The 27,742-nt window shown below is 59.2% G+C and overlaps 3 protein-coding genes across 10 annotated transcripts in view; 1 reads left to right on the top strand and 2 right to left on the bottom strand.

Moving 5' to 3' along the window:
* Positions 1-4,059, bottom strand: part of TSEN54 (TSEN54 tRNA splicing endonuclease subunit) — an 8,015-nt gene extending 3,956 nt beyond the window's left edge. For 4 of the 7 annotated variants that reach the window (XM_012662317.1, XM_012662313.1, XM_012662319.1 and 1 more), the window contains exons 1-6: positions 3,956-4,059; positions 3,530-3,694; positions 3,359-3,422; positions 3,193-3,276; positions 2,778-2,876; positions 814-866 (exon numbers count right to left, since the gene is read on the bottom strand). In XM_012662317.1, the coding sequence (XP_012517771.1) occupies positions 814-866; positions 2,778-2,876; positions 3,193-3,276; positions 3,359-3,422; positions 3,530-3,694; positions 3,956-4,053 (563 nt within the window). In that variant the 5' untranslated portion in view covers positions 4,054-4,059. Of the gene's footprint in view, positions 1-813; positions 867-2,777; positions 2,877-3,192; positions 3,277-3,358; positions 3,423-3,529; positions 3,695-3,788; positions 3,865-3,955 lie in introns of those variants that run through there. The other 3 variants (XM_012662318.1, XM_012662315.1, XM_012662314.1) reach the window with 2 other exon arrangements.
* Positions 4,060-4,855: 796 nt separating this feature from the next.
* On the top strand, positions 4,856-19,441 carry CASKIN2 (CASK interacting protein 2). The gene is made up of 20 exons (XM_012662312.1): positions 4,856-5,038; positions 6,219-6,722; positions 11,595-11,646; positions 12,159-12,256; positions 12,658-12,803; positions 12,881-12,976; positions 13,063-13,193; positions 13,360-13,468; positions 13,838-13,946; positions 14,082-14,176; positions 14,639-14,900; positions 15,020-15,141; positions 15,232-15,292; positions 15,406-15,497; positions 15,631-15,741; positions 15,821-15,922; positions 16,047-16,185; positions 16,327-17,823; positions 17,915-18,137; positions 18,488-19,441. Exons 2-20 carry the CDS (start codon positions 6,629-6,631, stop codon positions 18,576-18,578), a joined length of 3,630 nt encoding a protein of 1,209 aa, XP_012517766.1. The 5' UTR covers positions 4,856-5,038; positions 6,219-6,628; the 3' UTR covers positions 18,579-19,441.
* A 199-nt stretch (positions 19,442-19,640) lies between these two features.
* Positions 19,641-27,742, bottom strand: part of KIAA0195 (KIAA0195 ortholog) — a 34,002-nt gene continuing 25,900 nt past the window's right edge. For both annotated transcript variants that reach the window (XM_012662309.1, XM_012662311.1), the window contains exons 14-32: positions 27,504-27,713; positions 26,679-26,994; positions 26,204-26,377; positions 25,722-25,824; positions 25,385-25,602; positions 24,422-24,603; positions 24,198-24,336; positions 23,848-23,963; positions 23,603-23,702; positions 23,193-23,301; positions 22,864-23,053; positions 22,543-22,620; positions 22,159-22,244; positions 21,817-21,898; positions 21,370-21,518; positions 21,178-21,272; positions 20,977-21,070; positions 20,614-20,784; positions 19,641-20,459 (exon numbers count right to left, since the gene is read on the bottom strand). In XM_012662309.1, coding sequence (XP_012517763.1) covers positions 20,387-20,459; positions 20,614-20,784; positions 20,977-21,070; positions 21,178-21,272; positions 21,370-21,518; positions 21,817-21,898; positions 22,159-22,244; positions 22,543-22,620; positions 22,864-23,053; positions 23,193-23,301; positions 23,603-23,702; positions 23,848-23,963; positions 24,198-24,336; positions 24,422-24,603; positions 25,385-25,602; positions 25,722-25,824; positions 26,204-26,377; positions 26,679-26,994; positions 27,504-27,713 — 2,685 coding nt within the window. In that variant the 3' untranslated portion in view covers positions 19,641-20,386. The remainder of the gene's footprint in view (positions 20,460-20,613; positions 20,785-20,976; positions 21,071-21,177; positions 21,273-21,369; positions 21,519-21,816; positions 21,899-22,158; positions 22,245-22,542; positions 22,621-22,863; positions 23,054-23,192; positions 23,302-23,602; positions 23,703-23,847; positions 23,964-24,197; positions 24,337-24,421; positions 24,604-25,384; positions 25,603-25,721; positions 25,825-26,203; positions 26,378-26,678; positions 26,995-27,503; positions 27,714-27,742) is intronic.

Below are 27,742 nucleotides of genomic sequence, written 5' to 3'. Positions count from 1 at the left end.
GTCAGAGCTGCTCTGAGGGATAAACTCTAATTTGTGTGAGCAAGCCTCTGTCGGTGAAGTCATAGGTTGTTTCTAAGTATACTGATTTTGCAACGTATGGTGCCTCGTACGAGCTCCCCATTAAAAGCAAGATGCAAGCTCCAGGAGGGCAGCAATTTTGTTCCTCAGCATCAAGTACAGGGCCTGGCAGCCAATAAGTGGTCAATAAATACTGCTGATCATTCTCACAAGTGAACCACTGCACACATTCGTGATTATTTCCTTAGGATACATTCTGCTTTCAAGAAACAAAGGCTGTGCCTGTTTTAGAGCTTTCATGACATACTGTGTGACTGCAAAGGCTCTACCAGTTTCCATTCCAAGTCTGAAGTTCTCTGTGGCTCTTAGCAATGCTGGATCACCAAGGTGACAAAGGAAAAAGCACCTAACCTAGCATAAGACGTGTGAAACCCTACTCATTTGGAGATTCCTCACTCGGTCCTTCATGCATGCATACACTCAACATATCTGCCCGCACACCTACTAAGTGCAGGCACTGATCCAGGCCTGCATCACAATGCCCTCGGTGAGCTGTAGGTGCTCAGTCATTATGTGAAGACGGGTCTCAATTTGATTACCCAGGATAAAGTTCAATGACCTGGATTCGTCCCAACATGGCTTTCAAGAGAACACTTCCAGCGGAGGCTCCCAGTCCATGTCCAGGGAGCTGCACTCCAGCCAGGGGTTCCAGTTAGGGAGAAACCACTCTACCTAGGACAGTCAGCCAGGTCCCAGGACTAGAACGGATGGAAGGGAAAAGGGAAAGGGCGTTACCTTGGTTGGAATCTTCGAACCACATAACCCAGTCTCTTCAGGTGGCTGAAGACCTCAAAAGAAAAGAAAGAGAAAGAAACTCAGGTGGCCACTCTTGAAAACATCAAATGGTTTGTCCAGACACAAGCCCCTCTCACAGCCCTCCATGCCCCTCCTGTACACCTCCAGATTCCAAACCCGGGGATGGGCTGGACCACACTCTGTAAGCACCGTCCCCAGAGTAAGATCTCAGTCTCTGAATTCCTGTCCCATCACTTACCTTACTCTGGGCACAAATGACATTTAGCAATTTCTTGACTTTAATGCAAATCCCAAAAAGCTGATAGTGTTGAACCCAGAAAAAAAAACCATGCCCTAGAATATTCGAATATTTTGATACTAAAACTGACGGAGTGAAGCTCCTAACTACAGTTTGGACAAAAAGATGGCAGAAGATGGTAGACATGTCCCCATGTCCTCACACCTCCACAGACAGGAAAAGTCTCTAGTAAAGAGGCACAAGTTCATCCTATGTCCCTGTATCCACGTCAGAGGGACACATTGAGCGGTGGTGTCCCCCATCTTGCTTGATCTCTCAGCAGCCTTCAATACAGGTGAACACTTCCTCCTTGAAATACCTTCTCTTGGCTTCCATGGTGCCACTTTGGTTTCTCTCCTGCATCACCAGACACTCCTCAGTCTGTTTCTGGTCCTCGTTTATTATTTTTTTTAGAGATGGGGTCTCCCTCTGTTGTCCAGGCTGGAAGTCCCTGGGTCAATCATAGCTCACTGCAGTCTCAAACTCCTGGGCTTAAGTAATCCTTCTGCCTCAGCCTCCCAAGTAGCTGGGACAACTAGCATGTGGCTCCTGGCTTATTTCCAGTCCTTATATTCCGCCTAACCTACTTCGGATGGACAGCCCCAGCCCTCTACTCTGGCAGCACTCCCACACAGCCCCATGGCTTAAATACCACCCATGCTACGTTTATGTCCTTAGCCTTGACCCCTCCCCACACTCCAGACTTGGATTTCCAATTATCTGCTCGCCATCCTCACTTGGATGTCCAAGAAACACCTCAAAATCAACTTTTCTGGGCTGGGCACGGTGGCTCACGCCTGTAATCCTAGCACTCTGGGAGGCTGAGGCGGGTGGATCGCTCAAGGTCAGGAGTTCGAGACCACCCTGAGCAAGAGTTGAGACCCCGTCTCTACTAAAAAAAAAAAAAATAGAAAGAAATGATCTGCACAATTAAAAATATATATAGAGAGAAAAAAAATTAGCCAGGCATGGTGGAGCACGCCTGTAGTCCCAGCTACTCGGGAGGCTGAGGCAGGATTGCTTGAGCCCAGGAGTTTGAGGTTGCTGTGAGCTAGGCTGACGCCACAGCACTGACTCTAGCCCAGGCGACAAAGCGAGACTCTGTCTCAAAAAAAAAAAAAAAATCAACTTTTCTGAAATAGAGCTCTTTTGATTGGTCCCATTTTTCCAAATCTGCCTGTCCGCAGTCTTCCCAGTGAGAAAATGATACCACTGCTCACCCACTGGCTCATGCCCTAATCATGGGAGTAATCCTTGATTCTTCTCTCTCCTTGACCCTGATATCCAATGCACTGGCAAAGTCCTATCCATGCTTTCTCCAAAACAGGTCTGAGATTCATCCATGTCTTTTCACACATAGGAATTCCACCCATCCCCAACCTGGGCTAAGCCCCTAGCTCCTCTCACCTGAACCAACAGCCCAATCTCTCCCACTACTCCTCCCAGACCTTACCTTCTACTTACCTCTAGGTTCCCTGTGAAGTCAACAGTTCATTTGCTTATTTATTTTCCAATTGCCACCAATACAACGTAAGCCTGGTGACAGCACAGCCCTCATCTGTCTTGTTGCCCCAGCATGTTACACTGTGTCTGGAACCTCACACAATACTCATTTACTCAGTGGATGGGTGGCTCCTCTGGTGGGGGGCAAGGGGGAAGCAGATACCTGGTACTGCAGCAAAGTGATGGTGTCTTCGGTCAGCAGCAGCTGGTAGGCTTCCTGGATAGACAGTGGCAGGTCTTGGTGGAAGAGCTGGATAGAGCCCTGGAAGTGGCGCCTGCAGCTCAGCTTGTGAGTCCTCTGTGCAGTGCCGCAGTCAAATAGGGACACTTCCCAGCTCTGATATCTTCCCCCTCTACCTCCCAGCATCCAAGCAAGCATATGAACAACAAGGAAAGTGGGGCAGCACCACTAATTTGGACTGGAATCCCTGTTCCCTGCATGGTATTGCCTCCTGCCCTAGAAGTCCAGTTGTAAGTTCTCTGAAAACGCACTTGTGAATGCTTTTTCTCCAATAAAAACGTGTTCTTCCCGTTCCTCCGTCCCAAACCCTTTCCCACCCTCCTCGGGCCCCACTCACACACTCCAGCAGATACAATGCCTCTTCGGGGTGAAGCCGCTGCCGGCCCTGCTCTGAGAAGCCCATGGTCTGCCAGAATTTACCCTGTGTGAGACCCAGAGCAACTGTCACAGACGATAGGAGGCAGGAGAAAGCGGGTCCCCTGTCCCTGAGCCCCGCCGCTCACCGCAGGAGACTTCAACTCCACGAAACCCTCTTCCGGTCTCCACTCGGCGGCCACCAGGCTGCCCCTGGCGAGGAGTGGGGAGGAGTCCGTCTCTGTCTACTGGAGGGGTCTACGGGGTGCGTCCGCCCCGCCTGCCCAGACCCGCCCCCGCCCCGGGCCCGCCCCTCTCACAGGCGCTCCACGCGCTCCTCGGCCAGCAGCTGCCAGAGCTCTTCCCGGCACAGGCGCAGCCGCTCGGCCTGGGCCGCCGAGCCATCGGGGAGGAAGTCCTTAGGGCCATGCGAGCGCTGGGGCAGCTTCTGGGGCCGCGAGCGGGCAGCGAGGAGCTCCCGGGCGCTGGCGGAGAAGGCGACACGGGGTCAGCGCTGCGCATCGAGGCCACCTGCCTACTTCTGGACCCCGCCCACGCCGCCCAGGAGCCGCGCCACACCTGAGCACGCGCCCCGCGGGAACCTCCACGAGCTCGGGCTCGGGCTCCATCTGGCTGCCGTCCGCGGCTGCGCGCGCACCGCCCAAGCCCCGCCCACCACCGGAATCCGCGCGGCCCTAGCGTCCGCGGCTCGGAGCTGAGCTCCCGAAGTCCGCCTTTCCACCCACCGCTCTCCGCCCTTCTGCTGTCCTGGGTCCGAGTGCCTGCCAGTGACGGGTGCCTCGATTCCGGGGGCTGAGAGTTTAGTTTGCAGATTTCTGGACATGCAGGAGCTCCCTCTCCTGTCCCCAGCCCTCCTCTGGGCTCCTCTCTCATAGAAATTGAGGACTGGACGTCTGTGAGTGTAGTATGAATTGTCAAATGTGTGGCCATACCCTCCGCCGCCCGGGCTGGGCAAGGAGGAAGAAGAATGGCCCCCAAATTTCAGCTCTGCAAACTTAAGGCCGCCCGGGGACTGTGAGGAGCGGTCCGCGGATGTTCAGAGTTCCGCCACGGTCTTCGGCTGGGTCCTTCCGAGTGGCTCCGAGGACGGGTTTCGATGGCCTGAGGTGGGAGGCGCTGTCCGGCCCACAACGGTGCTGAAGCGCCACCGCAACCCTCCATTAGCACCTCCTGGAGGCTGGGGTCCCCCCGCCGCCACGCGAGCCGCTCCGACGCCGTCCGCTAGGTGGCACCATTGCTCCGGCCCGCGGCTGTGGGGCGGCCTCTCTGGCTGCGGGCGGAGATCGCTGCGGGAGTCCCGGGAAGGGCGAAGGGCAGAGAGGAAGGGGGTTACCCAAGTGGGGTCCCCGGGTCTTGGGTGCCAAATCCCTTCCCATCACGTCTTCTCTCCCACCAGTCACACCCAAGGTATCTCGCCCTTGGGTCTCGACTCCAGAGCCCCAGGTCGCTTCAGCTCCACAACCTGCACTCGGAGCGCGAACTCGCAACCTCCACGCTCCGTTTCACCTGGGCGCATGCGCCGCTCAGGCCCGCGCCCCCGGTCTGGACTGGCGCGGTGGGGGCGGGGCCCGGCGCGGCGGGGGCGGGGCCGCAGGCGCTGACTGACAGCCCGACTGCGCGGCCGGGACCGTCCCTTCTCTCCCGATCCGGCGGGAGGGACGGGGGAGGGGCGGGATTTCCTGCGGGAGGCGCCGAGCCGGCCTTGGAAAAGGAGAAGGAGAAGGGGGTGGGGGGCCGTGGGAGTCACCGTCCTGAGTGCTAGGGACAGAGCAGGGCCAGCCGGACCCCCGGCGGGACGGCCGGGCGAGGTGAGACTGCGGGACCTGAGCCGGGGGTCAGCACCCTTGAGGGCGGGCACAAACTAACTTTTTTTGCGGGATTGGCGGGCGCCTCCATCTCTCCGCTCCTTCCGTCCTCCTCGCGCCCCCTTTTTCCTTCCTCCGCATCTGTACCTTCGGCTCTTGGCCCTCCGGTTCCTCCTGCCGCTTTGTTCCCGGGTCGGCCTGGGCTGGGCTGGGCTGGGCTGGGGGGTTGCGCGGCGCTGAAGGGGCATTCCGGGGGGCGGGGGAGCCAGCCCGACCCCAGGCGCTGCCAGGCGCGCCTCCCCTCCTGTCGGCCCTGGGCCTTGAGGGGGAGTGCCCTCTGGACTGAGCTTGGGACGTTTTGGGAGTGAGGGGTTCCCAGCCAGGGCCCCAGGCCTGTACGGGTCTCATGCCACAAGACTCTGGCAACAAATTCGCCGCCACCGAGGAACTGACGTAAGCTTTTCTACAGTGAAGTCGAGGGTCTGGGCTTCAGGTTCAAGGTTGGGGGGCCCCGGAGCCCCTTTTGTCAGCAATGCCCCAGCTCTGTCTCTGTTCTCTGCCCAGCTGCTCCACGCCAGGGGTGAGGATGGGTCAGGAACAGGTGCTGTAAAGCGTCCCTCTCCAGCAAGCAGAAATGAGGGGCCATAAGCCCCCCATTCCATGCCCTCAATCATAAAGAGCCCTGGGGCTAGGGCATCCAGCTCCAGCTCATAAAGTAAAGCCGAGGTAGGGAGGAGTGTGGGGGTAGGCGCCTTTGACAGGGAGTGACCCCTGCCCGCCTGCCGGTGCCTGACCCTCCCAGGCCCCACCTCCTGGCCTGCCAGTTGTCTGTGGGTGTTGGAGCCTGGGGCTGTGGAGAACAGGGTGCTGGCCTGGCCTGCCCCAGTGTGTCGTGCTGCCAGGGCCCCTCCTGCCCAAGGTGGAGGTGCTGCCAGGTGCCCTAGGGCCCCAGTGACTCAGCCTCCCCCTCCCAGAACACCACCTCCCCCCTCCACAAACTCCTCTCTGCATGACGGCTTCCTCCCCACTTTGAGTGGCTCAGCCCCTCCCTTGACTCCCAGGGGCAGCCAGGGTGGCTTGGGGGCTCCCTGGAGGTCCTCTCCTGCTCATCCTCTGTGCCCTGCTGCTGAGACCCTTGTAGACTGTTGCCCAGGCTTCAACAGAGGCACTGCACCTTTTCCAGACCCCTGAGACCTGTCTACCGCGGCTGCCTGAGGCCCCAGGGAATGCTGGTTGCTCTCTGGGTGGGCATCCGTGCTGCCCAGCCAAGCCGGGAAGATTGGCGTGCCCAGTCCCGGCCCATCCCGGGGCCGTCGGAAGCTGAAAGCTGAAAGCTGATATCCGTCCAGATTTCCACGTAGCCTCCACCCCCTCAGAGACTGGCTTTCCTGCTTGTGGTGGCAGCTCACGGAGCACCTTGAGGGAATATCCATCAGCGCCTGACAAGGAGCCCATTGCCTGGGACACCAGACGTGCTCCCCGGGGACCAGGAGCTCTCCAGGGGGCTGAGACATGGCTCCCTGACACCTTGGCTTGGACCAGTTTGCCTGCCTCTGCCCTGGACGCAACCCAGAGCCCGGCCCAGGGGCCAGGATGGGTCGTGAGCAGGACCTGATCCTTGCTGTCAAGAACGGAGATGTAACTGGTGTGCAGAAACTGGTGGCTAAGGTCAAGGCTGCAAAAACAAGTGAGTACTTGGTGGGGTGACCCTCTGGCCGAGGCCTTTCCTGAGTGCTTAAGCCACAGAGGCTTGGGGGAGGGGATGTCATCGTGATATGCATACTCGAGGAGAGAAGACTGTCTTGTTTTGGACAAGAAATGCCTCCATGGGAGAGCCAGAGAAGAAGTTGGGTCCCCTTACTGCGTGTCCTTAGGCAACTCACTTAATCTCTCTGGGCTGAAGTTTCCTTGCCTACAGAGTGAGAGGGTTTAAGTACCTTCATTCACATTTTTATTGAGTGTGTATTTTGTGCCAGGCTCTGTTTTAAGCACTGGTCTCTAGCAGTGAACAAAAAACAAAACATACTAAAATCCCTGCCCTCATGGACTTGCCTTGAGGCAGGTGGTTTTGCATATGTGTTTTATGGAGCCAGGGGGTTTCTGGCAGTGGCTGGGAAAGACTGAATAGATAGAACACCATCCTCACCCCAACCCCATACACACATGCTTCAACTACAGCCTCTCTGTGTTATGTCTTATCTTACTGACACCCCCACTAAGTTATCGTGTATAAAGAGAGTTCTACTACTTTAAAAAAAAGTTCAACACCATTTACTTGCTAAAACCCATCTTCTCAGCCGGGTGCAGTGGCTCACGCCTGTAATCCTGGGACTCTGGGAGGCCGAGGCGGGAGGATCGCTTGAGGTCAGGAGTTTGAGACCAGCCTGAGCACGAACGAGACCCTGTCTCTATTAAAAACAAAAAAAAGTAGCTGGGCAACTAAAAATAGAAAAACTTAGCCGGGCATGGTGGCACACACCTTTAGTCCCAGCTACTCTGGAGGCTGAGGCAAGAGGATCGCTTGAGCCCAGGAGTTTGAGGTTGCTGTGAGCTAAGCTGATGCCACGGCACTCACTCTAGCCCGGGCAATAGAGCAAGACTCTTTCTCAAAAAAATAAAATAAAATAAAATAAAACCCCTCTTCCCCTAACTGATCTGCATTTGCCCCTGGGGGGGGTGTGGCCAAAGCTGATTTTCTAGAGGTTTCCACGTAGCCTGGGGGTTGTAGTCCTGACAGGACTGTGGGGGCTCCATGCACAGGTGGCCACACCTGAGCCCCATCTCTTGGGTGCCTCTATGGTGAGACCCCCAAGGAGACTAGACTTTTAGGTTGTCTTATCTCCTTGAGATCCCAGACCGGCAGGGGCAGGAGGTGGTTTCTACCATCAGAATGAGGCTGGAGGAGGAGTTCCCTGGATAGGAGGGTCTTTTCTGCAGTGGTGGGGTCTGGCCCCAAGACACACCTTGGCCCTGTACACAGGAAGGAATCCCCCAGGATACTCGAAGACCTTTATCCCCACCCACACCTATGCGAGATGCCAGAAGGAAGGGTTTTTGCACACCACGGTGGGGACCCAGGGCTCAGAGAGATGGAGCTGTAGGGGGTGGTCTCTATGGCCTGGGGAAGTGGACACCAGGGAAGATGCTAACAAGGTCCCGGGGGAGAGCCCTGAGGCCCAAGAGCGGGAGCCGCTCTCTCTCCCCCATCTCCTCTGTGTTGTTTTTGGCAACCTGCCCAGTGGGGCCTTGGTCAGGCCACTGGCCTCATGGCCCTGGGGCCTCAAAGTGAGGCACTCAGGAGGGCAGGCGGGGGAGGGGGCGTCTGGAGGCTGGTGGTGGGAACTTCACAGCTGGGCTCCTTGGCTCCAAGGTCCCCTGTGCCCAGTGGGAAACGTCTGTGGGTGAAGAGGTCCCTGCCTTCAGCCCCAAAGGGGAAAAGTCACCCTGCACAGGGTGCAGGTGCAGGCAGTATGACTAGGGCCTGGCACCGTGCCTCTCCTCCCCGTCCTCTGAGGAGCTGGAGAGGCTGGTGACAAAAGTGAGATCACAAGGTGACATTCGCAAACCTTACAGTTTATGAAATGTTATAATTTTCTCACTTCCTTGTGAGATAGGTATTTCTATATCTATTCTACAGATAAGGAAAGTGATGCTCAGAGAGGGTTAGTGACTTGCCCAAAGTCACATAGCCATCCTGTGGCAGATCAGAGGCAAAGCTGTGACCTGTGCTCTACACTTGGCTGCCCCCAAAATTACCTAAGGATTACCTAGGTCAGAATTATCTAGGGATTGTTCTTTTATTTTTATTTTTATTTTTTTAATTTTTTTTGAGACAGAGTCTCACTCTTTTGCCTGGGCTAGAGTGAGTGCCGTGGCGTCAGCCTAGCTCACAGCAACCTCAAACTCCTGGGCTCAAGTGATGCTTCTGCCTCAGCCTCCCAAGTAGCTGGGACTACAGGCACGCGCCACCATGCCCGGCTAATTTTTTTTCTATATATTTTTAGTTGGCCGATTAATTTCTTTCTAATTTTTAGTTGAGGCGGGGTCTCGCTCTTGCTCAGGCTGGTCTCGAATTCCTGAGCTCAAACAATCCGCCCACCTTGGCCTCCCAGAGTGCTAGGATTACAGGCGTGAGCCACCGCGCCCGGCCCTGTTCTTTTATTTTTTATTTATTTATTTATTTTTAAGACACATGGTCTTGCTGTGTTGCCCAGGCTCATCTCAAACTCCTGGGCTCAAGCGATCCTCCTGCCTCAGCCTCCCAAGTAGCCGGGACTACAGGCATGCACTGCTGCACCTGCCTACCGATTGTTCTAAAAGTTCAGACTCCCCGGACTGCCCCCAAAATTAGACTCAATCACAGAGGGCCTGGGACTCTGCAAATTAGAACGTTCTCCAGGTGATTCTAATGCAGTTCCCAGAAGTGGGGCTGGTAACTCCTCCATACCACAGAGAGGCAACAGAAACTGCTGGAAGGGAGGTGTCAGGACTCCCCTTTTTCCTTTGGGGAGGGTAGCTGGAGCTTCTGGCTATCCAAAAAGAGAGCAGAGGGGAGGCAGGTACTCTCTCAGCCTCCTCCATTTGATGTCTGGTGGCATTCCCTGCCCCCTCCCAGGTCCTCTTTGGGGAGCAGGTGGTGGGAGGAAGGGGTGCGGCAGCCCTGGCCCTGCCCTGGCCCCTCCCTCTTCCCCACTCCCTTTCCTGAGCAGTCTCCTTCTTTGGCCAGAGGAAATAGAGTGGGCTGGGGTGGCCGGCTGAGCTCACATCCTCTGCCCGAGAGCCTAAATCAGGAGTGACCCTTCCACCCCCAGAGCCAGGCCCAGGAAGAAGGCTATGCTGTAGCAGAAGTGCCTGGAACCACTGCCAGGAACCAGGACCCTCCACCCTCCTGCCGAGGTCCCCAGCCCAGTCACTCTGAACCTCTCCCCCACTGCCTTTCCGGCCATTGTTCTGGAAATAACGGAGCTGCCCAGGCCTGTGCCTGTTCCTGTCCCTCCCCAGAGGGGCTGCATCCCGCCACCCAGCTGCCCCATCCCAAACTGTCCAGGCCGGTGAAAGGGTGGACGGGATGAAGGACTTTCTTAGTCTCTTCCCTGCTGACCTCATCTTTACTGAGGCTCAGAGAGGTACCACAACTGGCCAAGGTCACACAGCCAGAGAGGCAGAGTGAGCATGTGCACCATGCATTTCCTGCTTCTAGGGCCCCTGTTCTTTCCATTGCCCCACATGGTTCTGTGTGACAAGGACTTTCCAAGGGGGCTGGAGGGAAACTAGGAGGTGTGTGTTTCTTCCCAGTGGCCCCAACAGCATCAGCTCACCTGTCCCTCCTGGGCTCTGTATTTGCCTTTTTTGCGTAGTATCCTTCGGCTCAGCCCTAAACGTAGCTGTCCTCTCCTCCCTGTCCCATGTTCCCCATTGCAGGGTTGGTCCCTCCCTGCTGGAATGAGGCCCTGTCTTGCCCAGGCTACCGGGATATTCAGGGGCCCACCAGAGCCTGGGGGGCAGGCCTGGACCAGCATGCTTGGCACTGTGCCCAGCCTGGGTCGAGCCAGGCCCCCTCCTTCCCAGCAGGGGTGGGTTCCAGCGGGAAGCAGGGGCCACTGAGACAGGCCTTCCCCTTCCCGTCCCCATTGCTTCAAGGACCACCCCCACCAGTGCCCTGGCTCGCGCAGGGAGCACACCTGCATAAACCCTGCCCCTGAGAGAGGTGCCACCAGCCAGCAGAGCGCCCCTGCCCGGGGCATGGACAGCTCAGCTCACAGCCTGTGAGTGCAGAGTCAGCAGTTACTCCTCAGGCAGGCTGAGAACCCGCCGAGATCCAGGGGGAGAGTGGGGGACTGTGCCAGCTGTTGCTGGAGGAATAACATCATGATAGTATTGGCCAACACGTAAGGAGGGCTAGATGGTGACAGCTGCCATCTTCGCATGCTAACAAGGTCGAGCACTGTACTCACAGCCTCTGTGGGCAGGTTCTGTGATCAACCCGTTTTACAGATGAGGACACTGAGCCTGAGAGGTTAAATGACCTGCCCAAGGCCACAGAGCTGGCACCTGGCAGAGCCACAGTGAGCTATAGGTCTGATGCCACCTTCCCCACCATGCTCCACTGAGGGATGCCCCACCAGGACTGGCACTGTGGCCCTTCAGTGGGCATAAGTCCTTCTCTTGAATACCTAGTGCCCCCTCCCTTCTCTCCACCCCGCTGGGACCAGTAGGACGATGTGACTTGCTCCCTGGCCCGTTCAGGCAGGAATGCTAACCATGCACTCCGTGGGCCTGTCTGCTGAGGGCACATCATGCCAGTACCCCCCTTTCGGCGCTATAAACAAGCGAGGCCGGGGCCCGGGAAGCCAGGCCACTGCTGCAGCAGCTCCCTGCCTTCAAGCTGACAGCCCAGTGGGCCAGGGTAGGAGCCACAGGGACAGGACCGGTGAAAGGCCATGGGGCAGGTGCTTTCCTGCACACCAAGAGGTCAGCAGGCTTTGAGAGATGGGGGGTGGGAACGCTAGGTGAGGACAAGTCACCTGATGTGCCTGTTGCCTCCCGCCCTGGCCCCCAGAGCTCCTGGGCTCCACGAAGAGGCTCAACGTCAACTACCAGGATGCCGATGGGTGAGTGGAGCCCTGGGGAGGGGCAGGGGGAAAGGCCCTGAGGCCCAGAGCCCCTTCTCTCGGACTTGGCCCTGAAGTGTATTTGCTGAGAGCTCTGGGTCCTGCCCGTGTAGGTCCAGAGGGAGGGGTCCTGCCTACCTTCCTGCCTGTGGCCTTACCCTGAGTGAGGGGAGGGGCCCTGGTGCCTCTCCTAGGGGCCTTCTTGAGTCAGATTCCTGCTGGGCCCCCTTTTCTCCCTGGAGGGTAGGAACCCTCGGGCTCCTGCTCCCACGGCCCCCTCCCCTGGGCTGGCTCGGGGGGAGGCCAGACAAACAGGCCTCTCAGCCCAGACACTGAGCCCTTTCATGCTGCGGCCCGGCTGCTGCGCTCCCACGGCAGGGCTGGCGGGGGTGGGGAGGGGGGCAAGTAACCCATCCCTGCCAGCCCCCAGGATGGGTTCCAGTATGGAAGACCATGGTTTGGGGGTGGGGGACTGTTCACTGATAACCCCTACTTTGTGTCCCCCACACCAGATTCTCTGCTCTCCACCATGCTGCCTTGGGGGGCAGCCTGGAGCTCATAGCCTTGCTGCTGGAGGCGCAGGCCACCGTTGACATCAAGGATAGCAATGGTGAGACCCCAGTGGGCCCCCTGCCCAGACCCCGTGACCAGAGCTCACTCCTGTTAAAAGGTGGCAGTGCTGATAGATGCCTGTGTAGCTTCTCTGGGCTTGTAGGTGGCTTTTCCCTCTTTAATCTTCACAGCCTTCTGGGATGGGGTAGTGCTGTTGTCCTGTTATTCAGATTAAGAGTTGGAAGCTCAGAGAGGTTACTTTGCTGTCCTGGGGTCACCAGATTATCCGTGGTGGGCACAGTGGGACTCTGGCTTCAGCCCCATACAGTCGGACCGCTTCCTGACCACACCCGGCGAGGCCAGAGTCACATCCCCTCCAGCTGTCTGCCCTCCTGGCTGTGGCTCTGTGCTCTGCTCAACGCCCAGTACCTCCCTCAGAAACCCCTTCCCTCCTGCCAGGCATGCGCCCCCTGCACTACGCAGCCTGGCAGGGCCGGCTGGAGCCCGTGAGGCTGCTGCTGCGGGCCTCCGCAGCCGTCAATGCCGCCTCGCTGGACGGGCAGATCCCTCTGCACCTGGCCGCGCAGTACGGACACTACGAAGTGGTATGTGAGCCTGCCCACGGGGACCTGGGGGCAGGTGCCGGGAAGGCCAGGCCCTCACTCCGCTCCCCCCACCCCAGTCAGAAATGCTCCTCCAGCATCAGTCCAACCCGTGCCTGGTCAACAAGGCCAAAAAGACACCGCTAGATCTGGCCTGTGAATTTGGGAGGCTCAAGGTGAGGCCTGCAGCCCTGGGGGTGCTGGGTCCTGAATGCCTGCGGGGTCTCAGGAGGAGGCTCTAACTGGGTGCTGGGTGCTGCAGGTGGCCCAGCTGCTACTGAATAGCCACTTGTGTGTGGCGCTGCTGGAGGGTGAGGCCAAGGACCCATGTGACCCTAACTACACCACACCCCTGCACTTGGCTGCCAAGAATGGCCACAGAGAAGTCATCAGGTATCCCCGATGTCCCCCTACTTCCTCATCCCCTTTGTGGGGGACTGTCAGTGCCCCACAGTACCCTCCCCTGCCACCCTCTTCACCCTTGCTCTCAACCCCCCAGCCCCTGGCAGGCTGCTTTCCCTCCTGCCCCCAGCCCCCACGACCCCTTCTCCTGCCACAGGCAGCTCCTGAGAGCCGGGATTGAGATCAACCGCCAGACCAAGACAGGCACGGCGCTCCACGAGGCCGCGCTGTATGGCAAGACTGAGGTGGTACGGCTGCTCCTGGAGGTGGGTGTGAGCACTTGGTCACCCCACAGGTGTACACGGCAGCCTCTGCTGTGTGCCCAGACTGGCTGGGGGGGCGCGGGAGGGAGGGCTCTACCACTCGCATGGTTTTTGCATGGGGGTTGGAGAAGGGGCCTGACTTCCTTTTGAATGGTGCCAAGACCGTGTGGCTTCAGAGCAGATCAACCTGGTTTGAACCTCAAGTCTGCCTCTTACTAGCTGAGTGACCTAGAGCTCGTCCTTGACCTGGTCCCTGGGTTTCCATTTGCTCATTTGTAAAATCTGAAAATGATAATAATACCCACCTCCTGGGTAGTTGAAAGATGATAGGCAGAGTATTCAGTGCATGCTCAGGCGACACTGTGCACCCAGGGAGGAGTGGACGTGAACATCCGGAACACATACAACCAGACGGCACTGGACATCGTGAATCAGTTCACCACCTCCCAGGCCAGCCGGGAAATTAAGCAGCTGCTGCGAGGTGAGTGCAGGGGCGGAGACCCCTCCTGGGGGCCTGGTGCTGCTCAGCAGGTACCAGGATGTGGAGGGGAGCAGATGTCCTGGGGGACAGCTGGGTAGAGGGCCCTTAGATGACACCTGCCCACCCTTCTCTTAGAGGCCTCAGGGATCCTAAAGGTGCGAGCGCTCAAGGATTTCTGGAATCTTCATGATCCTACTGCTCTCAATGTCCGGGCAGGGGATATCATCACGGTGAGGGACCCCCTGCTGGCATTCCTTTGCCAATACAAATGATCGCTGTTACTTATTTGAGCACCTACTGTGTGGGTGCCCAGGCCCTAGGCTCAGGTCTTTGTATGCACTCTCATTTAATTCTTTCCAAAATCAGAAAAGGTAGTGCTATTACCAATTCTGTTTTAGAGATGACAAAATTGAGAAGTTAAACTAAAATTAGAGAAATGAAAGTGACTTGGCCAAGGTCTCGCGGCTAGCAAGTAGTGGAGCTGAGTTCGACCACAGGCTGGCCCTGGAGGCACATTGGGGATTGTGGTGGATACTGGCAGAGGGGAGGAACTTGGGCCAGTTTGGGCATCCAAGGCCAGCTCCTTGGAGATAGGGGAGAGCTGGACCTGGGCTGCTGGCCTGGCTGCAGGGACAGCTGCTTGCCCCTTGCTTGGTGCTGGGAGTGACCATCCCCTCCCCGCCCCGTTGCAGGTGCTTGAGCAACACCCCGATGGCCGCTGGAAGGGCCACATCCACGAGAGCCAAAGGGGCACGGACCGTGTGGGCTACTTTCCCCCAGGCATCGTCGAGGTGGTCAGTAAGCGAGTGGGTGTCCCTGTGCCCCGCCTCCCCTCTGTGCCCACCCCCCTGCGTCCAGGCTTCTCCCGGACACCGCAGCCTCCTGCCGAAGACCCCCTGCACCCTCTTACCTATGGCCAGCTCCCTCGGATGGGCCTTAGTGCAGACAGCCCAGGTACATCCTCCCAGAGTGCAGCACTGGGCACTGGTGTGGGCGTCAGGCTTGGGTAAGCTGCCAGTCAGCTGTTGGCAGTGCCACCTGGGCTCTGACCCCTTTGCTTCTGCCCTCTGCAGCAGGTGACAGGAATAGCGTGGGCAGTGAGGGCAGTGTGGGCAGCATCCGCAGCGCTGGCAGCGGACAGAGTTCTGAGGGCACCAATGGCCACAGCACTGGCCTTCTGATTGAGAATGCCCAGGTAGGAAGGAGGGGACACTAGTTCCAGGGTAGGGCCCACCCCCTACTGCCAGTTCCCCAAACGCTGAGTTGCCTCCTTCCCTCTCTTCAGCCACTGCCCTCTGCCGGAGAGGACCAGGTACTGCCAGGACTGCACCCCCTGTCCCTGGCAGGTAGGAAGGGTAACTAGAACCTGGGCTGCTAGGAGAGGTACAGGTGGGGAGGCTGAGGGGTTGGCACCCCTTCCTCCTGCCACTTCCAATTCTATTTCTCTCCCTCCTTGAAGACAACCTGAGCCACCGCCCTCTGGCCAACTACCGCTCTGGGGAGCAGATCTTCACCCAGGACGTGAGGCCAGAACAGCTGCTGGAGGGGAAGGTGTGGCCTTCACTGGGGAGTGCACTCCGGGTCTGGGGGAGACTGGAGGGCCTTTGTATGGACTTAAGTCCCTGGGGAGGCAGGGGCTTTGGCTCAGCTCCTGCTAATTCTGCCCGCTTCCCTCACCCCGCAGGATGCGCAAGCCATTCATAACTGGCTGAGCGAGTTCCAGCTGGAGGGCTACACTGCCCACTTTCTGCAGGCTGGCTATGACGTGCCAACCATCAGTCGTATGACGCCTGAGGTAGGTGCCATAGCTGGGGAGGACTGGGAGGGCCCAGTGGGCAGAGGAGGGGCCCTGATGGTCAGACTCTGTGTGGCAGGACCTGACAGCCATTGGGGTGACCAAGCCTGGGCACAGGAAGAAGATTGCCTCGGAGATCGCTCAGCTCAGTATCGCTGAGTGGCTGCCCAGCTACATCCCGGTGAGTGGGTGGCGGGTGGTGGCACGGGCTCTCGCCCTCAGCTGTGCTGTGTTGTGTCTTTTCCTTTCTGGCCTGGGGGCAGAGGATGGCAGGGAGCCAGTTCTCAACGCTGGCACTCTTCCAGACGGACTTGCTGGAGTGGCTGTGTGCGCTGGGGCTGCCACAGTACCACAAACAGCTGGTGAGCAGTGGCTATGACTCCATGGGGCTGGTGGCCGACCTCACCTGGGAGGAGCTGCAGGAGATCGGTGTCAACAAGCTCGGTGAGCCTGCTTGGAGGCTTTCTGGCTGGGCCTCACATGACTCCGGGGCTCTCCAAGAGAAGAGAGAGTGGGGTCCAGTGGTGACCGGGGTGACCCTTTCCAGGCCTAGCTAACCTTGCCGCTTCCATCCACCCCTCTCAGGGCATCAGAAGAAGCTCATGCTGGGGGTGAAGCGGCTGGCGGAGCTTCGGCGGGGCCTGCTACAGGGGGAGGCCCTAGGTGAAGGCGGGCGCCAGCTGGCCAGGGGTCCAGAGCTGATGGCCATCGAGGGGCTGGAGAATGGGGAGGGTCCAGCTGCGGCTGGCCCACGCCTCCTCACCTTTCAGGGCAGCGAGCTGAGCCCAGAGCTACAGGCAGCCATGGCAGGGAGTGGCCTTGAGCCGCTCCCCCTGCCGCCTGCCCGCTCCCCCAGCCAGGAGAGCATCGGGGCACGCTCACGGGGGTCTGGTCACTCACAGGAACAGCCTGCTCCCCAGCTCAGTGGTGGAGACTGCAGCACCCCACAGGAGAGGAACCTTCCAGAGGGCACAGAGCGGCCCCCCAAGCTTTGTTCCCCACTTCCAGGCCAAGGACCTCCCCCTTACGTTTTCATGTACCCCCAGGGCTCACCCTCCAGCCCGGCCCCAGGGCCACCTCCTGGTGCACCTCGGGCTTTCTCCTACTTGGCCGGACCCCCTGCCACCCTGCCCACCCCTCCGGACCCACCTCGGCCCAAGCGCCGGTCCCACAGCCTGAGCCGCTCAGGCCCCACCGAGGGGGAAGGTGAAGGGGAAGCCGAAGGGCCAGTGGGTAGCACCTTGGGCAGTTATGCCACCCTTACCCGGCGACCGGGACGCAGCACTCTCACCCGGACCAGTCCTAGCCCGACCCCAACTCGAGGGGCTCCCCGCAGCCAGTCCTTTGCCCTTCGGGCTCGACGCAAAGGCCCCCCACCCCCACCCCCCAAGCGCCTCAGCTCTGTCTCTGGCCCCACCCCGGAGCCACCTCCACTCGATGGGAGCCCAGGGACCAAGGACGGGGCTGCAGGGCCTCGAAGACGAACACTGAGTGAACCAACTGGCCCCTCTGAGCCCCCTGGCCCACCTGCCCCCGCTGGCCCCGTGTCAGACACAGAGGAGGAGGAGGAGCCAGGCCCTGAGGGGACACCCCCATCTCGGGGCAGCTCAGGGGAAGGGCTGCCGTTTGCAGAGGAGGGGAACCTGACCATCAAACAGCGGCCGAAGCCAGCTGGCCCCCCGCCCCGGGAGACGCCTGTGACACCCGGCCTCGATTTCAACCTCACAGAGTCAGACACTGTCAAACGCAGGCCCAAATGTCGGGAGAGAGAGCCGCTGCAGACAGCACTGCTGGCCTTCGGCGTGGCCAGTGCCACACCTGGCCCCTCTGTCCCCCTGGCCTCCCAGGCTCCCAGCGAATCACCTTCCTCTGCTTCTCCCAGTCCTCCCCAGCCCAAGCCCAGCAACCTTCCACCTCAAGGAGCTGTGGCCCCTCATCCTCCCAGCCCCACAATGCAGCCCTCCGTGCCCCCCGTCCCCCCCTGCCCTGGGCTGGGTCTGGAAAACTCAGCAGGCAGTCGGTGGAATGGGGAGACGGAGCCCCCAGCTACCCCCGCTGCCCTCATCAAGGTGCCCGGCACAGGTGAGGGCCGAGGCCTGCAGGGAGAGGGCGCCTGTCTGCAGGGTTCTATCTGGCCCAGCAGAGTCCCAAGCCAACCTTTTTGTCTCTGCAGGAACAACCCCGAAGCCTGTGTCCGTGGCCTGTACCCAGCTGGCATTTTCTGGCCCTAAGCTGGCTCCCCGGCTCGGCCCCCGCCCGGTGCCTCCTCCGAGGCCCGAGAGCACTGGGGCTATGGGCCCAGGCCGGGCTCAGCAGAGACTGGAACAGACCAGCTCGTCCCTGGCAGCTGCACTGAGGGCTGCGGAGAAGAGCATTGGCACCGAGGAGCGAGAGGGGTGAGGGGGCTGGGTGGGAGGGAGAGAAGGCCGGGTGTAGGAACAGCTCACAAGGCTCCTGGGGGTGTTGGAGGGGACACTGAAGGCAGGGCCTTGGGCTGGGCAGGACCCCAGGTGCTGGCGGTACCCACATCTGACCTTGAGGGAATCCTGGTGACTGCCACTTAGAGGCATGTGAACTCGTCCATAAGAGACGGTAACTCCCTTGGGAGGTTTTGAAAGTAAGAGAAGATGGCACAAAGTATTTGGCACCAACACAGGGGCTCAGTGGCAGCTCCCTTCCCGGGGCCAGCAGGGTGTGGACCCCGAGCTCATCTGAGCTCATCTGATCCGTCCTTCCCCTGCTGCAGCGCCCCCGGCACCTCCACCAGACACATTCTGGATGACATCAGCACCATGTTCGACGCCCTGGCTGACCAGCTGGACGCCATGCTGGACTGAGCTAGACGTCCTGTGGCCCTTCAGCAGTGCCCACTGCCCTTGCTCCAGCGCAGAAGCAGCCCCTGCCACCCTAGGGACAGGCAGAGGGCTGGTCCAGCTGGAGCGCCCCTCCCTAGCAGGGCTCCTTCCTGCTGCTCCAAGGCAGTGGCTGTCAGCACCACAGTTCTTGTGGGGCAGCCCTGTGGCGGGGGCTGAGGGGACTTATCAGAACCTGACTAGCTGAGGGGACTCCTCTGCGCCTCAGCAAAGGCCTCCCCAGTATGTGATCTGAGCGACAGCCCTGCCCCCTGGACAGGGACCCTGGTAAGAGCTTTCTCCTCATGAAGGAGGGGGTAGCAGGGCTTCTGGGGAGCTTTCTCTGTGCCCCCCAACCTGTGTCTCAAGTCCCTGTGCCAAGGGAATGCCTCTTGCCACCCGCTGTGCTGGCCTGGCGCTGAGCGGCTGGAGGAGGCAGTGTGTCCGGCTGGGCCCCTCCCCGCAGGTGTACATAGGACGTGTAAATACGCGGCAGGGGCGTGCCCTCGGCGGCAGTGGCTGTACCCAGGCCAGCTCCTGCCCCTGCCTGCCCTCACTGTAGGCAGAGGTGGCAGGGGGAGGAGGCAGTGGGATTAACAGATCCCAAAAGTCCAAACTTTTTCAATTGTAAATGTTATTTTTTAAGCAGAGAGAAATGCATATATTATAAATGGAATTTATTCTATCTATTAACTGCCTGAGAGGCCGCAGTGGGGGGGAGTTCGGACCGCAGCAGGAGTGTTCACTGCCCACCTCAGGGCTGGAAGCCTGACCTGGGTTGGCCCAGGCCTCGGCCCTGTAACCATTAACCTCTTCCCCCAACTAACACCAATGAAAGTGTCATTCCATACAACTCGGCTGTGTGACTGCATCTGTGACATGGACCCCTGAGCTCGGGGGTCTCGCCTAAGCCAGATCCAAGGGGCACGTGCCCACGTGGAGGAGTAAGGCCAGGGCCCTCCCCTCCTCGCCTTTGGTGCTCCCCTCGCCGGCCGCAGCCTTGAGTGGGTGGACCCCTTAGTGGCTGCCTCACGGACCGGCCACAGGTTTTTCTTAAGCCATTTACAAGTTTTAATACAAACCAGGCTACATTCATTCCTAAAAGGCTCATTTCCAGTAGAAAATATACACCAGTAGAAACTGCTCACAGGAGAACTGGGGCAGGGGCTGAGGAGACCTGGGCTGGATCGCCCCAAGACCGACTGGTGCCAGCTCAAGCCAGGCACGGGAAGAGGCTCCAGGGCGAGGTGGGGGCCTTGCTCCATCTTCAGGTGCAGGCGTGAGACTCCCCCAGAGGGAGGGGGGGCACTCAGGACCACCTCGAGGCCTCTGCCCCCAGGAGATGGCACCGCCACCCCTGCCCGCAACAGCCAGCCTCGAGTTGTTCACATCTATGGCCGTTGCCGTCGCACGTCCACAAGAGGTTGGCTTCGAGGCCATGCCCACAGACCCAAGAAGAGAGGGCACTAGGTTAGGGGACCCTGAAGCGGGGCAGCCCACAGGTGAGGGGGTCTAGAGCCCCTTACCAAGCGCCTGAGGTCATACATTCAAGAGTGGCCCTGGCAAGGCCCAGGGGAGAGCTGGGACTGGCGGAGGCCGCCCAGCTCAGCTTCTCCACAGTGAGCCCGGAGGTCAGGAAGACAGTGCGGTCTGCCGCCAGGAGCTGGGCTTCCAGTGCCACAGGGTGCAAGAGCAAACCCACAAACATTCATGATACCAACTCCCCAGACTCAGAAATGGGTCTGGCTTTAGCCCCAGGGACCAGGGCGACTATGGTCACCGCAGCCAGTGGCTCAGAAGGGAGAGTTCATGCCCAGCTTGGTTTCAAACTGCAGTTTCTGTCGCTTCTGGTATCGGACGCGGACCCTGGTGAGGCAGGAGATTAAAGTACAGGTTGGCAAAGACCCTTAGACGAGGGGCCAGGGCAGGATGCCAGAGGAGCAGGGGGATGTTGACAAGGGGGTAAAAAGTTTAGGGAACGCTCTTGAGCACAGAGGGAGGTGACCTGCTGGCAGCTCACCGAATCTCATGCAGCTTTACGATCTCATTGGTGACTACCACGAGGACCAGGGACAGGCAGCCCAGGAGCCAGGTCAGCAGGGGCACGTCCTCCAGGCCAAAGTGGATGCGGCTGTCCCTGTGCGTCCACAGCTGCAGGTCCACAGCTGTCTGGACCACCTGACCCAGCAGCCTAGGGGAGGAGGTGGCAGCCCCCTGTGAACCCCAAGTCTTCTTGCTTCTTTCCCTGCTTTCCTCACTACCACAGTAGCTCAAGGAGGGCACAGTTAAACCTCTGGCCCCCATCCCACCCTGCAATCCTAGCCCTGCGGTCACCCCTCTCCTCCCCAACCCCCGCGCCATCCCCCCACCAGGTGATACTCACACCACAGGCACCGTCACGGCCCACCAGAGGTTGGTCAAGGGGCTCTTTCTCCACAGGGGCTTGGTGCGATGCACGTGGGTGATGGAAATGAAGACTGGGGGAAGTGGGTGATGGTGGGGTCAGACTTCCCACTGGTCCAAGGCCTCCCCTGCCCTTGGGGGCCTTCCCCACCCAACATCATCAGCCCCGGGGGCCCCTCACCAGTGTGCAGAACAATCAGGGCAGCAGTGAGTTTCTGAGCCGACAGGAGCCCGTTGGCAAAGTCCTCAAACCAGGCTGGAGCCCTTTCGTCGTTGCTGCCAAAGCAAGGTGTGGGCTCAGCCCCTCTGGGACCACAGGGAAGTGGGCTGCGGAGGGGAAGCAGGTGGGCGGATCCCTAGGCATGGGCCCCACCTGGGCAGCATGATGGAGGAGCAGCTGGTGAGGTTCCGGGTTCGGGAGCTGTCGCAGAAGCTCTGCAGTGTGAAGCCAAAGCAGATGAGGCAGGAGCTGATGGTGAGGCTGAACTTGAGCAGGAAGCAGAGCAGGAAGTAGTGCTGGGTCTGCAGGAGAAGGGAGGCCAGTCACTCCTGTGGCCGATGGCCCCTCTGCCACCGCCCCTGCTTTTTCACATGTTCAATAGGTTCTTAGTAAATGGTCAGGCCTGGGGGTCTTTCTCACTCTGTCCCTACCACCTCCTCTTTGATCTGGGGGAAGACCAGGAACCAAGTGCTGGCTTTCCCGGTCTAATGGAATCTCCCTTCCGATCCCTCCCTCTCCCCTGCTCCAAGCCCCAGCCTCTCTGGACACACTCCAGTTCCTCCGTGAGAGGCCCAGGCTCATGGGGTCTGCTTTGCTTACCTTCTTGGGAATGGATTGAAGGTTTTTTCCTGTTGCCATCGACATGATGGAGCTATGGGGGGGTTTCCCCAGCAGAGAAATGCTGAAAAGCAGAGATCGGGTCAAGGGGCGGTGACTGGGATCCTCTGTCCTGCAATTCTCATAGTGGGAGCCTTTAGGGAGTTGTGGGAATTGGGTCAGGTCTGGTGAGGGATGGAACATGACAAAGGGGAGGTCCCTCAATGCGTCCTGGACCAGAGGAGGTGAACCCTGAGCAGTTCCTCCAGAACTCAGGGTTCTTGGGGAGGAACGGGGACATCCTGACCTGCTGCCTGGGCATGGAGGGGCTGTGTGGCCGCTCACCTGAGCAGAGGGTAGCAAAAGCAGGACAGCCACAGGATGTCAGTGGTGCTTAGAAGCGGTGGCAGCTGGACTAGGCAAGAAAGGAACTAGGCCAGAAAAGAAGCCCAGAACCACAGTTAGATTCTGGCAAATAATAAGGCCCTAGGAGCCCCAGGGCCACCTTGCCCTGTGCCCACACAGATGCCCACATCCTGCCCGAGAGGAGCTGGGGCCAGGGGGAACACTATTCTGCCAATGGGGTCACCTTGAAAAGCCCAGGGCGTTCACAGAGGCTCAGGGGGCCCTTGGTGGTGCTGCTACCCTAGCCTCCCTCCTCAGATCCTCAACTGGCCCCGAGCAAAGCAGTGGGTGGGAGAGGCAATGCCTGTGCTGGCCACACCTCACCTGGATGACCACGAGCGTCAACTGGCACTGCAGCAGGAAGAGGAAGCACTTACGGATGCCGTAGGTGGCGTGCCGAGCCTAGGGACCAAGAAGGACAGATTATGGCCTGGGCCTGCCTGGTGTCCCTCGGGCCTGCAGCTGGCAAACTTCAGCCAGGAGCCAGATGTCCTCGACACTCCCTCGAGGACGGAGCAGAGGAGATTAAACTGCCCAGGACAGCTTTGCTCGGAGGGCAGGACCTGAGTCGGGGGCAGCTATTCCCACCCCAGGTTCCCCTAGCAGGCCCTGCAGCCCTCCCCCTCCCCCTGGCCAGGCCCCCACCTGCTCGATGAGCCGGATGATGCTGATGGTCTCCTCTTGGCGAAAGGTCAGGGAGCAGGGCAGGCTGTTGAGCTGCCCAGACAGCTGCAGGGGAGAAAGGCCATCCGAGGCCTGGGCCATGCTGGTGCTGGTGGCATAGCCAAAGGTCTCCCAGGAGCAACGGGACGGGTACAGGGGGTCCAGGGCAATGCTGCTCAGGGTAGGGGAAAGCACACCCATCAGCTGCACTCTGCAGAGACCCCATCCCTCTTCTCCCACCATGCCCCATGCAGGCCCAGCCGGGGTCTGGGAGGTAGAGGCTGGCACAGGCTCTAGGGTGCCCCCCTGACCTGATGTCGCTCTGGAGGAAGAGGCAGCTATTCCGCACATTGGCAGAGCTGCCCAGGCAGCAGGTCACCTCCCCGTACTCCTGCATGATCTTTATCATCTCACACATGGCTGAAGGGGCAGGGCAGGATGACACAGAATCAGGCAGGAAGGGCTCTCTGTGGGTGCTGGGCAGGAGGCAATGGGAAGCGGGCCCCTCTTTGGAACAACCTCACCCCAGCAATGGGATCATATGGACATTGTCACCTCTGACCCCTCTAGAATGAGCACATCCATGGCACCAGCCCACTGAGATTCCCCAGCTGATCCCAGCCTGGGCTCCTCTACATCTTGACAGGAAACCTACACCCCTCCAGAGCCCACAGGGTGCCCAGGACCAGGCTGCCTGAGTGCCCATGGCCGCAGCACTCACTCTCAGGGGTACAGTCGGTGAAGAGGGGCACCAGCAGGGGCACGTTGTCAATGTTCTGCAGGTGGGGTCGCACCTGGTGGATGCCCCGGGGCAGCTTGGCCTGGAGAAAGCAGAGATGCCAGTGGCCTCAGGATGGGAGCAGGATCCCTCCCCTTCGATTGCCTGCCCCTCCTCCCACCCCTCCCTCCCATGGACCATCTAAGGGACCACTATAGGGACATATGGGACAGATCCTGCCAACATACCCGGTTGCAGTCCTCCAGGAAGCTAGGGATGTCGCTGTCTGTAGGCTGGAAGCTGATGAGGTCCGAGTGACCCTCCTCCTCCATGAGGAGGAGCCCTTCTGCATCTTCTCGGGACACTGTAGGGACAAAAGCCTGTCCCTCACCTTGGGGCCAGCCTTCTGGGGGCCTCTCCTTGCCCTGCAGATGGCACAGAACTTCTTGCCTCCAGGTCTTTGCTCCTCCCCTGCCGCTTGCTGTTACCCGCAGAGACATCAGAGCCATTTTCCAAGGGAATGTGCTTATCAGGAGGGATCTATGGAGGCTCTTCCTGCTCCCACCCCCACTGCCCCACCCCAAACCTTCACCCTCACCCTGATTCAGGTCATCATGCAGGGAACCTGCATGGCTGGGGCTGGAGGGGGGGATCTCAGAGCCAGGCATGTCCCCATTGGGCGTGAGGGAGATGTGACAGTTCCAGCCTGTCTCCAGGCCCATCTTTTCTGCAAACACCTATGAAAGGTAATGGCAATGAATAGAAGGGCCCAAAAGCCCCTGGAAAAAGGGTCGGTGTAGCAGAGGGGGTGGCTCTCCCCACCTTGCTTTTGAGCTCGTCCTCCAAAGAGAAGTAGACGAAGCGGATGCAGGCATTGACCAGCCCGTCAATGAGACGCACGATGTCCAGCCGGGCCTGGTACTGGGAGGACACCATGCCCATGAAGATCTGGCCGCTCAGGGCCTGCATGCAGTCTTCCTTCTCCAGCACCTCCCCGATCCCTTCTTCAGGCAGGCACAAGGCACAAAGCCCAGCCAGGACACCCGGGTCCCAGTCAGGACACCCAGGAACCAGCAGATTCCAGGAGGCAGCCCAGGGCCACACACACAGATGCCACACCCAAATCAATGAGCACGCAGTCCCCAGGGGACCACACACAGCCACGTACGCACACAGCCAAGACACACAAAGGAGCCAACAGACACAGGAGGAAAAAAGACAATGAAAGGTACTCATCAGTCAGGTGGCATCCTGAGGAGCCAGACAGAGCGTGGCCACCGCTCCTGCCCAGCCCTGCTCCAGAGCTAGGGGACTGGCCCTGCCCTCGGCAACTGCTTCAGTCATGGTCTCTTTGGTTTAAAAGACCTCGTAAGTGTGCATTCTTGGCAGAGGGTAGGGGGGTAGGGGTGGAGCTTCTGGGTCCCTCTGTTCCAGCAGGGTTTGTGACCTGGTCTGCTCTCTGGTGCTAATAAGGTTAATGCTCTACAAATGTGTGTGCTTTACAGTTTCCTGTGAAAGCACTTTATGTACATTATCCCACTTGAGCATCACAACCAACCTGTGAGAAGGGCAGAGTGAGCACCTGTTTGTTTATAGGCAAGGACACTAAGGGACTCCTCATCACTGGATGGAGAATGCCATGGTTGGTGTCCTGGGCCAGTGCTGTGAGCCCACTGCACTCTTTGCTACAGTGGGTTCCATGGCCCTCTGGAAGCCTTCCTGCTCCGGGGACCCCAGCCTTGGGAGCCCCAGCGCTGGCCCCACTTGGATGGATGCATGAAGTACCGTCAGAGCTCCAGCTGTTGCGGCGGGTGTTTTGCTTGATGGGGACGGTGCTGGGCAGCTCACACAGGGTGAAGATGCTGCTCTGGCCGGGCAGCTGTACCAGCTCAATGCACTTGCCATTGAGCTGAGAGGACAGGGCACAGTTCATGGGCTTGTAGGCGAAGGCAGAGCAATAACCAGACAGGCAGGCTCGCTGATAGAAATCCAACACTTTCTTTCTGCCGGGGAAGTGGGGAAGAAGTGAGTGAGTGGTCCCGGGTGCTCCCATGCCTGAGAGGACAGACAGACTAGCTGACTGCTCATCACTCATGCCGCTGGCAAGCGCTTCCCCACTCACCTGTCGGAACCTGAGAGAGGGTAGATGTCAGCTCCATCCCAGAAGTCTGTGCAGGCCTCCAAGACCACATCGGCCGTGCCATGGGATAGCATCTGTTCTGTGCCTGGGGCAGGGGGTGGGCAGTAAAGAAAAAGGTCAAACCATGAGTGTCCCAAACTAGCCCCTGCCCCTGACTCTGACTTAACAGGCACACTGCCATCATGGGGAAGGTTGCTAGGGAGCCCCTGACAGAGGAGGGCCTCATGATAGCAAGTCTCTAGGGAACAGCCCTGCGCTTCTAATGCAGACACTGTACTTCCTGTCCTTTGGACAATCCCATCCTCTGTGGCCACCACCACCCCACCCACACTGGAAGACTCAGGAAGCCATCTGCTGTCCATCTGCCTTGTCCTCCCTAGAAGGAAAGGATAGGGCAGAGCAGAGCTCCCCTGCGAAGCTTGGGAAGGTCAGGCCTGACGCTGGCCGAGACGTGCGAGGCTCACTGGTGGTGGTATCCTTGATGAAGAGGCTGATCATGTGGCTGAGAGGAGGACGCCGCTTGGTGACACAGGAAAGCCGCCCCAGTGAGGTCTCCTTCACTGTCTCAGCGCTGGGGAGACGGTACAATGCCAGGTGGTTCTCCTGCTTGAAGAGCTCCTTGGCCCCAGGAGTGAAACCTACAGGGCAAGGGACAGGAACTTAGGAAGCTCACACCACCTCCCCCTCCCCGGGCTCAGACAGAATCCAGCCAGTCTGGCTGTTTCTTTCCACCTTTTCATCCTAACAGTCAGTTAGTTCTCTGTCCAAGCGGGAAGCTCTGTCACACATAGCAGTGTCTGATTAAAGGGGACCACCAGAAGCTAAGGGAGCAGACGGTGCTCATGACAAGTGAATGCCATGCTGGGTCCTTTAGGACCTGTCAGGAGTCAATGCTGGCCCTCTTCCCCAGCTGGCCATGTCCTACTGCAGGGGCCTTACCAATGAGGCGGGCAAGCTCACAGAGCCCCCAGGGCACGTGCACAGGCAGCACGGCGCTGTGGCTCTCCTGCAGGGCAATGTTGCACAGATGGTCTGCGAATCGGCACAGGCGCTCGGTGACGCTGGCGTTACACAAGTTCAGCAGCACGTTGAGGCCCAGGGGCTTGAGGGAGGTGAGGTGCAGCTGCCAGTTGGAGTCATCAAACTGGATGCAGGAGGGGTTCTGCTGGTCCTGGGACAGGCTCAGCATCTCCAGGTGGTAGTCGCACACAAAGTCCTCCGCCTCGTAGGGGTCGCCCTCCATCCCAGGCTGGGGCTGGAGGAAACGTGTAGGGGAAGGGGAGCCTCAGACCCGGCTGGGTACGGTGGAAGCAGGCTCTGGCTCAGGTTGCCTCCCAAGGTTAGGGGAGGGCTCCTGCCCCTGTAGGGTACACCTTCCCAGGGGAAAGTGCTCTGCTGCCGCTCTCCCGCCCCTCCCCAAATCCTCTTCCTGTCCTTGTTGGGCTCCTGTCTGCTTCTAGGATCTATACCCAACGACACAGGCAGGATCGAAAAAGAGGGATGGCCAGACCAAGGAGGAAATAACAAGGGATCTTTTTCTGCCAGGAAACATATAAGAGGGAGCCACCAGCCTTGTGTTTAGAAGGTTCTACTCAGGAGACCAGAGACCATCAGTGGGAACTGGATGGGGGTGGGGGTCCAGCTGGCAAAGCCTGGGGGCTCTGGGATAGAGGGTGGGGACTTCTGTGCTCTTTCTTCAGCAGGGGAGCCAGCAGGGCTTGTCGCAGAGGAGGGGGTTGCTGCACTCTGCCTCCCTCCTCTCACCTTGCTGGGCTCTTCTTCCCCGCCCTCAGTGTCCCTGCTGAAGCTCACGTTGGAGCCGGAGGGGTGTTTGCTGCGGCCGTGCGCCTTGTGGTGAGAGTAGGGCTCGGGAACCTTGGGACCATCGCCAGGCCAGTCGCCACGTTCCTGCTCGTTGGAAAGGTGGAGGGTGTTGCTCAGGGAGCCAGCCAGGAGGGCATCTCGTTCACGGGGCTGAAGAGAACAAGGAGCACAGATCTGGC

This window comes from Propithecus coquereli, unplaced genomic scaffold (genome assembly GCF_000956105.1).
Source record: "Propithecus coquereli isolate 6110/MARCELLA unplaced genomic scaffold, Pcoq_1.0 Scaffold76, whole genome shotgun sequence".
NCBI classification, from domain to species: domain Eukaryota; kingdom Metazoa; phylum Chordata; class Mammalia; order Primates; family Indriidae; genus Propithecus; species Propithecus coquereli.
The sequence above is the reverse complement of the archived record's forward strand: the minus strand, read 5'-3'. Positions and strand labels throughout refer to the sequence as shown.

Bases quoted from the DNA above. Each gene is read 5' to 3' on its own strand.
- CASKIN2 (XM_012662312.1), top strand. From the start codon at position 6,629: ATGGGTCGTGAGCAGGACCTGATCCTTGCTGTCAAGAACGGAGATGTA. The intron at 13,469-13,837 runs GTGGGTGTGAGC...CTGTGCACCCAG, and splicing joins TGGTACGGCTGCTCCTGGAG to GGAGGAGTGGACGTGAACAT. The intron at 15,923-16,046 runs GTGAGTGGGTGG...GCACTCTTCCAG, and splicing joins GGCTGCCCAGCTACATCCCG to ACGGACTTGCTGGAGTGGCT.